At 50.0% G+C, this 12,471-nt stretch overlaps 1 protein-coding gene across 2 annotated transcripts in view; it reads right to left on the reverse strand.

The window, feature by feature from the left end:
• Nucleotides 1–714: 714 nt before the first annotated feature.
• LOC142496089 (zinc finger CCCH-type antiviral protein 1-like) overlaps nt 715–12,471 on the reverse strand; it is a 62,099-nt gene continuing 50,342 nt past the window's right edge. For both annotated transcript variants that reach the window (XM_075602479.1, XM_075602478.1), the window contains exons 11-13: nt 7,080–7,210; nt 6,017–6,168; nt 715–1,163 (exon numbers count right to left, since the gene is read on the reverse strand). In XM_075602479.1, the coding sequence (XP_075458594.1) occupies nt 877–1,163; nt 6,017–6,168; nt 7,080–7,210 (570 nt within the window). In that variant the 3' untranslated portion in view covers nt 715–876. The remainder of the gene's footprint in view (nt 1,164–6,016; nt 6,169–7,079; nt 7,211–12,471) is intronic.

Raw genomic sequence — 12,471 nt, forward strand, 5'->3', positions numbered from 1 at the left:
AAAAGAATATTTTAGTAACCAAGTCTTCGGCACATTTTAGTAGCCTAAGTAGCACAGGTGGCTCAATCAGTCCCTGCTTCAGCACAGGTGGCTCAATCAGTGGCTCAATCATCAACTCACCCACTGATTGAGCCACCTGCGCTGAAACAGGGATATCCTTAAAACCTGACCTGTTGGGGGGTGTCGAGTTGAGAACCCCCGGGGTAAGGTCTGGCGCGGACACATGAACGCGCTGTGCAGTAGGGCGCCGTTACAGAGAGACTTATCAGAAATAAATGTTTTAATCTTAAATCTTCCCAGCTTCGGTTTTTTGAGATATGTCACAAAGTGCGAGATCTTCGCAGCCACATCATTTAGGTTTCGGTGCTTTTTCTTTTTTTAGGATTAAATGCCCAATTAAAAAAAAAAAATGAGATAGTAGAAAAATAAACAGGCTCGAGCTGTATAGTACAGGGGAGAAATCTGTGCACGATTTAACATGCAGGGCAGTGCAATGTTAAACATATCATTGGGAATAGTTCATTGACGGGGACCTCAAACCACTCTGATATCTTTGCCCAACCAGAAGATGGTGCTGGAGAGCAGGATTAGCCCAGTAAATTAGCCTCGCTGGCTATGTTTCCTTTATTGACCAAAAATCCCACTTGGAGTTAAGACCCTTACGTGACAACTACTAAATTATGAGTGGTTATATAATGGATTCCTGATTTAATATGCTTTAAAAACTAAAATTTTTTTATTTGAACTCCAATGAACATGCTACACTATCTGGCTCTATTTTTGGGACTTAAGGTACATATTCATCCTCTGTTCAATACCCTGTCGCACTGATCATAGGACTGTTCCCATCCAATATTCCTTAACCCTGTTGCCCCCTCAGCTGACGCAGCATTGCTTCTTCTCCTCTTCATACTCCAGGACGTATTCAGGGTAAATCTGATGTTTTTCAAACACCACAAAGATGGACGGCTGAAACAAGGTGTCCACGCAGCTGTCGTAGGCGTGGGTGCTGCTGCCATGTTTGGGTGGTGGGCGTAGCAGGCTGGGGTTCCCCACCGCCTGGTCTCCCACGAGCACGCGGGCCACGAACATGGTTCTGATATTATCCTTGCTGGGCGCTGCGTAGTTGTGGGAATAAGAGGCGTCTCTGGCAAAGTAACTTCCTGCGGGGAAAATATCAGAGATGGATTTAGTTGGCTGTGCCCAATTCTTAAGTGCTACATTTTAAGTGTCAGTGTAGTTACATTGAAGTTCCTCATGGCTCCTGTCCCACACCCACAGTCACTCCTAACTACCATTGTGGCCAAGCACTGCCATCTCCTGCACATACCCCCTCACCGGCTGTCTCTGTAAGTCTACACAAAATACCACGTAGATTGTAAGCTCTCCGGGGCAGGGGTTTTCTTTCCTACAGTCCGATTTAGTCTATTGCTCTTTTTTCTATGATAATTTCCTGTATTGTCTCTTTTGTAAAGCGGTGAGTACACTGTGCGAGCTATCTAAAGATATACATGTATACATTTATGTTATTGCTAGTGCAGAAATCCCAGGATGTAGAAACTCCTATCAGGGAAATGAGGAAGGAGAGACACAAACTCCTAAAATACTCTATACAGAATACAGCCGTCTTTAAACAAGGGGCTTACATTGGACACTGATTGTTAACCACAGACACAAAGAAAACTGGGGAGTGAGGGTAAAAGTTGCAGAATTTAATCCCAGAGGATTTGGAAGGTGATCATAGGAGAATCTAACAGCATTAAGGTCCGTATATATCCAGCTAAAAGTTGAGAAATTCTAGCACATTCAATCTGCATCATAGGGATATGAGGATAAAATCCTATTGAAATCAATAGTATTTTTTGTGATACACATGGTATGATACCGAGGTATTAACAAAGCTCATCTGAAAGAGCAGCCAAAATCGTCATTCAGTTGATGAAGAGACACAGGCTTCAAATTCCAGTGTATGCTCGAACATCAGGTTACACAGGCAATGAAGGGGAAGACTTCTACCATGAAATCACCCAACTTAAAGGAAATCTCAAAGCAAAGATTGGTGCCCATCTGAAAGACGAAGCATCAGTTGGTCAGTATGGTTACGGTAACAGGAATGAACGTAGGGACAGATTGGTGGAATGAGAAAACTTCTACATCATGAATTCATTCTTCAGGAAGAATCCAAATAGAAAATGGACATGGAATGGCCCCAATGGAATAAAGAATGAAAGGGACTATATCCGAGCTAACAGGAAACACGTGATTGAAGACTGCACCACCGTTTTATCAGGAGGCGTGATTACCGATTTGGTTCCCTTCAAAATACAGCTGAAAGCGAAATGTGGAAAGAAAAAAAAACTGATTAAAAAGAACACGAAAAACAATAAACATCAAGAATAACGGCATGTCACTAGTTTCAAATAGAGCTGAAAAATGGCTTCAGCTTGCGCAAAATGCGTGGGGCACTTCAACAAACAATGATGAAGATTGTAGTTCAAGATGCAGAAAAAACTGAAGGAGTAACTAACAAAAAAAAAAAACCAGATAAGAAAAATATTAAATGAAACAAAACAATTACCGAGGAGATGACAAAAAATGAAAACAATCCCAAGATGCAAGAGCATGACTGGAATATGCAGAGCTGTGCAAGACGCTCTGCAAGACTGCAGATGTAGGAACATGTAACTGTGACATGGTGAGGAAGACTAGCGAAGATAACAAAAGCGTAAAGAAGATGAAGCAAAGACTTATTATTGTGAAGAAGCAAATCATCGCACTCAACTAAGACGATGGAACAACAATAAAATACTGTGCACTTATCATGAAGAGAGTTGAGGATTTCTACGTGAAATTGTACAATAACACAGGGCATAATCCAGCAGAGGATAAGCGAGAAGAAACCACCAATGGTGTACCATGCGTCGTCCTACAAGAAGTGGCAAAGGCCATCAAATCCATGAAGAATGGGAAGGCCCAAAGAGGAATAAATAGATATACAAGTGACAGCTTTAAAGAAGGTGGGGAAGTAGGGAAGATCCTTGCAAAACAATGGAACAATGCCATACAGTAGTTATCCTTATCCACAAAAAAAAGAGACAAAGACGACTTCACGCACTACAGACCAAATCCGGTCTACTTCCACTCTCTTACCTTTTACAAGGATACTCACTAATTAGCTGCAACAGACCCTGGACTTTGCCCGGCCTAGAGAACAAGCGGGATTTTGCAGTGGCTACAAAACACTGGACCACATCCAAGTCGTACGAGAAGTGATTTCCCGAAATAATGAATAATGAACCACTCGGCTTATGATTCATGGATTATGAAAAAGCATTTGATTTTGTCTACACTTCAGCAGTTTGAAATGTATTAAGAAAACAAAGCACTGAAGAAGCGAGCATTGATATTCTAGCATTTACGAGAAAGCCACATTAGCCATTAGAAAAAGACCAGCAAGGGAGTGTGACAGAGAGAGACCAGGTCACCAAAGCTTTCTATGGCAACACTTGAATTGTTCAGGACATTAAATTGGGAAGAAAAGGGAACCCAAATCAACTGTGAATACTTGAATCACCTACGATTCTCAGATGAGATTATTATTTTTGATTCAAGTTCAGAAGATCTCCAGCAACAAATCACAGCACTCAAAGAAAGTACCTCCATAAGGCCTAGGACATAGTGGAATCAGCGTCGCTGAGGCGGGCTGAGCCACGCTGAACAGATGCACAAAGCCCCTGCATCTGTCATCAGCGCGGCTATAGTTTCTCCCTCCGCATGCGCGCGGATGCGTGCGGAGGCTGAGAAACTTTCCCGAGACAGGCAGTTTTGACATTTGCCGCTGGGGGAAGCGGAGGAGCGGTCAAGTGACCGATCCCATTGGACTAGCCCCGCCTCCCGCTCCGCCTCCTAGCATGCCTCCCGCCCCGTCTCCGCCCCCAGAGCACGCTCACTGCCTCGACTGCAAGGACAGGGTAAAGCCCCATTTTCAGCAGGCGAGGCAGAGCAGGAGCGCGCCTCAGCGCGCTTATAACTCACTATGTCCCAGGCCTAAGAAGCTCAGCAAGAAGATGAAGCAGCGACTTATTATTGTGAAGAAGCAAATCATTGCACTCAAACAAGACAATGGATCCACAATAAAAGACTGTGCACTTATCATAAAGTGGGCTGAGGACTGGTACATTAAATTGTACAAGACCACAGATAACACGGCATAATGAAGCAGAGGAAGAGCAAGAAGAAATCACCAATGGTGTACCATGCGTTATTCCAGAAGTGGCAAAGGCAATACAGTCTACAAAGAAGGGGAAGGCCCCCGGGGGAACATGGAAGTACATCTGAAATCTTGAAGAAAAAAAGCTGTGGAAAAAGTAGAGAAAATCCTTACAAAAAGCTCTGTAAATGCTGCCTGAACTGGCCGCAGGAGGAAAATGAGCTTCCATGCTGTATGAACCTCAGCAAGACCAAAGTGATGTTCAACAAACGTGTCAACTCTACAAAGATCGAAATACATGGAATAGAACTAGAAAAAGTCAAAGACAAGGTCTACCGTGGCCAGCAAACAATAATGGATGGGAACCTTTTAAATGACGATCGGATGGAGCATTTGGAAGAAAAGACGATAATAACTATTTCATATAGCGTCTCTCCCAATGGGACTCAAAGCGCGGCACAATTACAGTATAGCGCGCGGGACGCAGCACATAGGAATGTTACAGACAAATCGCTGACCTGTGGAGCTTACAATCTGTTTTTGGTGTCTGAGGCACAGGGAGATAAAGTGACTTACCCAAGGTCACAAGGAGCCGACACCGGGATGTGAACGAGGTTCCCCTGATTCACACTCAGTCATTGTTTACAAAGTCAGTGTCTTTACTCACTGAACCACTCATCTCACACAAGGGAGCTTTCCACTGTGCCACAAAAGGACCGTGTTTGACCAGTGTATCCTGCCAGTGCTCACTTATGGATGGGAAACCTGGACCCTAAATGCGAAGATCATTCAGAAGCTTCAGACAACTGAAAGAAGTATGGAGAGATGTATGCTGGAAAAAGAATGGGTCCCAAAGCAAAACAAAAAAAATGCTGTGACATCACCCCAACGAAACAGTATATAGCTCTGTGTAACCCAAGTCCAGGCCAGGTGAAACACCACTTCATACTGGCTGAAAAGTGAGAAGCCGAGAACTAATTGGGACATTGCATGATGATAGCAATGAACTATCTTATTACTTAATGGCGGCAGAATACATTGAGAGAAAAACGCAACATCCACAGAATGGTATATAGTAAAATTCAGCCAAGCACATAAACATAAAAAAAAAAAATATTTCATTATTGTTGTTTTTATTTAGTATTATTTTTTAACCAGATTGTTTTTAGGTAAGCGGCCCAGTGCAATAAATTATATTTTTACGTGAAAGCCGTGTGTTCTTTGCTCTGTCCTTTCGTCCTAAGGTTTTGTCATCTGCTTAGCGTCTCCCGATGGGAGGATCTCTCTACGCAGATAATTAAAGGAACCTGGGAGTGAGTGGCTCTGGCTGGGGTGAGGGATACCACACTTGGCACCATTTTGTTGATCTGGGCCTAAGTTTTAGCACGCATCAACTCCCAGCCACATGAATGGGAGTAAAGGTGTGCTAATGCTTAGCACCCTTTTGTGGATCTGGGCCTTAGGGGGCACCCGGGAGACAATTGGGTTCTCGTGGTCTGTGCAACAACAGTGCAGACCATCCCACTGCTACCATCCATCACACTAAAAGTAGGAGATGATGTATCGAAGTTCCCCAAACTGCAACACGGGAGCAGAAAAACTGTGCCAGATTTATCAGAAGAACGGGACCTTGTTGCTCTCCACGGGACTTTTTACTTGATAAATATGGAGCATTTTCTTTGCACTCATTGTGTCCCAGTTTTGGAGACGGGAGCCTTTGATGTGTCACCTCCAAAGAACAAAGATAGATTGACGCATGGCGGTGCTGACCGCTCTGGCAGTGAAAGGGTTAGACTGGTGACCTACCTTTGCCGTACAAGGTTCCGTGGGTGCCGCAGATGCGCCAGTCAAAGTTCTGATGGCAGATGGCCGTGAAGTGGGTACGATCCGTCCCGTGGAACAAATGTCGCTCGTCCACATCTCTCCCCCGGTTTGTCTTCTTCATCTGCTCCTTTTGCCTACAAACACGGGCCAGTTACACCGATTCAAACACTACAGGAGTCGGGTTATAAGGAGAAATAGATAGTGTCCTAGAGGTACAATGCCAGCGTAAACCCTTTATCATGTGTGTGCGTAGGAGAGAAGATTCCATTTTTGGTAGCACCAGATTCATTAATAAATAAGGTCCCATAGGAATGAGATTTTTTTATTTTTAGCTGCAGTTTTGCAGCCGGGACATTTTGATGTAGATCTTTTGCTTTTTGGGATGAGTATATGAAGGCACATACTGAGGAGAACCAAGTACAGGAGGAGCAGGGGGTGACTTCGGAATTGTTCCTGTGCAACGTTTTTAAATGACACTAGGTTTTGTTACAATAAAGGTTAATGTACCATTGTTGGTCTTTGAAACGCTCTTCAATCTTTCACAGATTCTCCGTTCCTGAAAGGTTTGGGGACAACTACCCTTAAAGAGGAAGAACCCGGGACCCCATTCAAGGAATCGGACGGAGATTCCATTTACACCCAGTGAGGACTTTTTACTCTGAGCACAAGAGTTTGCTTTTTTTGGATATACACAAATTACTGTGATACACTGATGTTCAAAGACCACCGCATGAAAAAAGCTCTCGGTTACATTTCTTGCACAACAAACTACAATGCATTGTGTCTCCACGAAACCCAAACCATTTATCCTATGGACATAAAATATACTTAACAGCTGACTCTATTATATAGAATTGATAACAATATAATGCAATATTCAATAACATTTTTGAGTTCTTATATTAAAGGGCACAACAAAATAAAAAAGGATTGGGGCTTGAAGAACCCAGGCTGAGAACCACTATTCTAGGACACAAAATCCATGTGGATCATCACTGTGCACAGAGCACCCGCAGGGGGAGATTCCCGTGAGACGCAGACGTACCACTGGAAGACCTGCCAGAGGGAGGGGTTCTGCACGCGCTGCATCTTCTTCACCACGTGTCCGGACACCGTCTTGGTGAACATGCCGAGGATTTTTGTGTATTCTGCGGACTTGCTGGGGACATCAACCAACTGGGAGAGAGAGCGGCACACAGAGGGTTAAACTCAGTGTATGTGCAAAGTAATGAGTTACATGGTTGTATGCGAAAAACATTGTATATTTGTGTACATATATTCAGAACAATATGTTTGTATGTTCAGAGCACTGTCTATTATATATATGTATACAAGCAATACACACACACACACAACACACACACAATGGAAGCAGACACTCCAGAACTTTAGAAAAAAATTAATAAAGTGATAGTTTTGCAATAAAATGTTTCGGCTCTCAACAGGAGCTGTTAGGCACATGTTGAGAGCAGAAACATTGATAGTTCTGTAATAAGCTTTATTATTTTTTTTTCTAAAGTCCTGGAGTGTCTTCTATTATATATATATATGCCCCCCCCCCGCTCCTAAAGGGTTTCCAACATGGATATAAGATGCTGGGCCCCATCCTGGGTTGCTATGGGGATTCTGATGTCACGCAGGGGTCTTTAAGCAGGAGGGACTATTCTGGAAGGTTAGGTTCCAAGAGGACATGAGGAGAGGAACCTCGGGGAGAGTAGATCAGAAATGTTTCTAAAGTAATAGTACAGACCAGGCCCCCTTGATTATTATGTTGTAGATAGGGTTCGTACACGTAAAATTAGGATCCCTGAAAGAAGGAATGGAATCCAGAATAAGTAATAAAAAGATATAAGGCACGCCATATAGAGGGCCTCAGGAAAGAGGGTTCCTGGGTGCTGGCAGATCAGCTCTAACCGCGGATCGGCGCTAGTATTCCTCATCCACCTGTGCGGAAGAGGCAGAGCCCAAGCAGGCAAAGAGAATTGGGTCAAGTAAGAAGAAACAGTCAGGATTCCCGCAGGGGCCACGAGTAATAGGATCCATACTGTTGATGCAACAGGGGGGCCCGGGACCCACATTTACTCAGAGCAACTACATCAAAACACCTTCATTGAAGTGTTAATAGTGGGCACTGAAGGAAGAACTGTATTCATGTGTGTCTGATATAACATACAGTACAGTGCTATTAATAATGTGTATGAGCGGCCCCTGTCCATGGGGGCACAAATAAATTACTGTTGTACTACAAAAGTTCCTGGAGCCCATTATTATACGACTTTGCTACCTCATCGCCCAGCCGCCTGAATCCAGCCCCTGAGTCACGGTAACCCACGCAGAGTATCCATATATAACACCCCCTCCCGTGTAATCTCCCGAGAAGCCGGGCAGGGAAGGTTACACACATACATATAATTCCGTATATGAATCATTCACCCCTGAAGTGTATCACGACCCACAATGGATGTATCTATGACAGAGCAACATGTACATGTGAACATGCTCCTGTGTCCGCTGTTCTGGGCACTCAAACCGTGAGCATTGTTTCCCCTGGGCCACGACACCTCAGCGCCCTCTGGTGCATGAAACTAAAGGTGCATCAGCCGCACAAGCTGTACACCTGCACTGGTTCATTTATCTTATACTATATTAGTGAAAGCACTGTATGTTTGCCTGCCTGGATGTCCGGTGTCCCTAGGGGAAATCTCATTGGTCCCTTGGGCCGCCCGCCCCCGCACACCTCTCATTGGCCTGAGGCGGAGTGACGGGCCAAAAAAAACACACCCACACACACACACAGTGTCACCACACACACACAGTGTCACACACACACACAGTGTCACACACACAGTGTCACACACACACACACACACACACACACACACACACACACACACACACACACACACACACACACACACACACACACACACACACACGGTGTCACACACACACACACACACAGTGACACACACACACACAGTGACACACACACACACACACAGTGACACACACACTGTCACACACACACACAGTGTCACACACACACACACAGTGTCACACACACACAGTGTCACACACACACAGTGTCACACACACACACACACAGTGTCACACACACACACACACACACACACACACACCTCCCTGAACATCGTGACCCGCGCGCACCTCCTCCTCTCCCCGTGTCTCCCGCGCTTTCACCCCGCTCCCCCCCCCGCGCCGCTACAGTCAGCGGGACACACACTATTATTACCCCTTCAGCGCCCCCCCACCCAGTGTCAGCGGCCGTGCGAGACCCCCCCTCTATATCTCCCACCTCTCCCCCCCCACACATATACATGCCCCCCCCTCCCCGGCGCTCACAACTCACCCCTCTCCCCGGCGGGGGAACAGCCAGTGGCCAGGCAGCCTGCCTCGCGGCACCGAGTGGCCAAGATGGCGGCGGCGGCCGGAAGCCTCCCTGTTTCCCGCGCTTTCAGTCACCCCCCCGGCGCCGCTACAGTCAGCGGGGGAGCGAGCGCCCGGGACACAGCGGGGGAGCGGCCACAACACGCTGCCTCCCGCCTCAGATCCACGTGGGACCTGCCGGACGGGTGAGTGAGCGGCCTTCACTTCAACTCCCCTCACCCACCCCTCACCCCCTTCACCTCCCCTCACCCACCCCTCACCTCCCCTCACCCCCTTCACCCCCCTTCACCTCCCCTCACCCACCCCTCACCTCCCCTCACCCACCCCTCACTCCACTTCCCCTCCCTTCCACCTCCCCTCCACCCTCCTTCACCTCCCCTCCACCCCGCTTCACCTCCCCTCCACCCCCCTTCACCTGCCCTCCACCCCCCCTTCACCTCCCCTCCACCCCCCTTCACCTGCCCTCCACCCCCCTTCACCTCCCCTCCACCCCCCTTCACCTCCCCTCCACCCCCCTTCACCTCCCCTCCACCCCCCTTCACCTCCCCTCCACCCCCCTTCACCTCCCCGCCCCCCCTTCACCTCCCCGCCACCCCCCCTTCACCTCCCCTCCACCCCCCCTCACCTACCCTTCACCTCCACTCCACACCCCCTTCACCTCCCCGCCACCCCCCCCTTCACCTCCCCGCCACCCCCCCCCTTCACCTCCCCGCCACCCCCCCCCTTCACCTCCCCGCCACCCCCCCCCTTCACCTCCCCGCCACCCCCCCCTTCACCTCCCCGCCACCCCCCCCCTTCACCTCCCCGCCACCCCCCCCCCCCTTCACCTCCCCGCCACCCCCCCCTTCACCTCCCCGCCACCCCCCCCTTCACCTCCCCGCCACCCCCCCTCCACCTCCCCTTCACCTCCTCTACACCCCCCCTTCACCTCCACACCACCTTCACCTCCCCTCCACACCCCCTTCACCTCCCCTCCACACCCCCTTCAGCTCCCCTTCACCTCCCCTCCACCCCCCTTCACCTCCCCTCCACCCCCCTTCACCTCCCCTCCACCCCCCTTCACCTCCCCTCCACCCCCCTTCCACCCCTCCACCCCCCTTCACACCGCCTCCCCCCCTTCCCACCGCCTCCCCCCCCTTCCCACCGCCTCCCCCGCCTCCCCCCCCTTCCCACCGCCTCCCCCACTTCCACCGCCTCCCCCCCCTTCCCACCGCCTCCCCCCCCCTTCCCACCGCCTCCCCCCCCTTCCCACCGCCTCCCCCCCCCCTTCCCACCGCCTCCCCCCCCCTTCCCACCGCCTCCCCCCCCTTCCCACCGCCTCTCCCCCCCCTTCCCACCGCCTCTCCCCCCCCTTCCCACCGCCTCCACCCCCCCCTTCCACCGCCTCCACCCCCCCCTTCCCACCGCCTCCACCCCCCCCTTCCCACCGCCTCCACCCCCCCTTCCCACCGCCTCTCCCCCCCTTCCCACCGCCTCTCCCCCCCCTTCCCACCGCCTCCCCCCCCTTCCCACCGCCTCCCCCCCCTTCCCACCGCCTCCACCCCCCCCTTCCCACCGCCTCCACCCCCCCTTCCCACCGCCTCCCCCCCCTTCCCACCGCCTCCACCCCCCCCTTCCCACCGCCTCCACCCCCCCCTTCCCACCGCCTCCACCCCCCCTTCCCACCGCCTCCACCCCCCCTTCCACCGCCTCCCCCCCCTTCCACCGCCTCTCCCCCCCCTTCCCACCGCCTCTCCCCCCCCTTCCCACCGCCTCCCCCCCCCCTTCCCACCGCCTCCCCCCCCCTTCCCACCGCCTCCACCCCCCCTTCCCACCTCCTCCCCTTTCACGCCACCTCCCCCCTCCTCCCCCTTCACACCACCTCCCCCCTCCTCCCCCTTCACACCACCTCCCACCTCCCGCCGCACGCATTCAACAGACAACCCACACACTCGACACACACCTGCCGCATCCTGCCCCTACGCAACAATATCACTGACCAGCTGTCACCCGCACTCGCCACACACCCGCCGCCTCACACCCTAGCAGGACCCCAACCCACAGCCAGCACTCACTACCCACGCGCCACCCGTACTGAACACCCATCCGCCGCCTCACACCCTAGGAAGACACACGCCTCACATTTTCACATCACTTATGTCACCAAAATATACATTGTACTGTGGTGTGTTTACAATAAACCATTTTTTTACAACATCGTATTACATTTTCTTCCATCTTTCTTTTCAACATTATTATGAAACCTTTACAACAAATAGTCATCTATTGTTCCACGATTTATAAATAATACTACCTATTACGCATTTACATCCCGGGCAACGCCGGGTCTCTCAGCTAGTTTTACATATTACTGGTATTTCATTATAGTAAAAGTATGTTACAGGCCATATTTACTAAGCAGTGCTCTACCATAAGGAACCTTCTGGCCCTAGAAGAGATCTTACAGCCTATACTCCTCCGTGAGATTTCAATAGTACAGTACATTACATGGCGAGTCCCTTACAACGTGTGCAAGCCATAGGAGATCTAGAGAGGTATATATACACACACACACACACACACTTTTATAAATGTATTTTGTCTTACGTAGTACAGGAGGGCCCGGGCATGCGGTGGGTTCCGTTCTATGGGCCCGCCCGCAAAAGCGAAAATCACCGGAAAGCAGAACCGGCGATTTTCGGAATGTGCACATGCGCAAACCGTCAATTCCCCCTTCTGCGCATGCGCAACCTCCGGTTGGCGCACGCAACCTCTGTTCTGCGCATGCGCACCCTCGTCAACTGCCCTTTCTGCACATGCGCGACCCCTGACTTTCCCGTTCTGCGCATGCGCAGACATGGCGGCCCCCTTTCTCGGACCCGCCGTATCAGCGGGGCGCCGAGAAGCAGGGACTGCCGCTGCCGAAAATAGTTTACTATCTAATGTTGGTGCCTGAGGCACAGGGAGACAAGGTGACTTTTCCAAGGTCACATTGAGCCGTCATGGGTGTCCACATCAGAGGCAGTGACATTACCCCAGGAGAAGGACTA

The sequence above is a fragment of the Ascaphus truei genome, chromosome 5 (assembly GCF_040206685.1).
Source record: "Ascaphus truei isolate aAscTru1 chromosome 5, aAscTru1.hap1, whole genome shotgun sequence".
Taxonomy (NCBI): domain Eukaryota; kingdom Metazoa; phylum Chordata; class Amphibia; order Anura; family Ascaphidae; genus Ascaphus; species Ascaphus truei.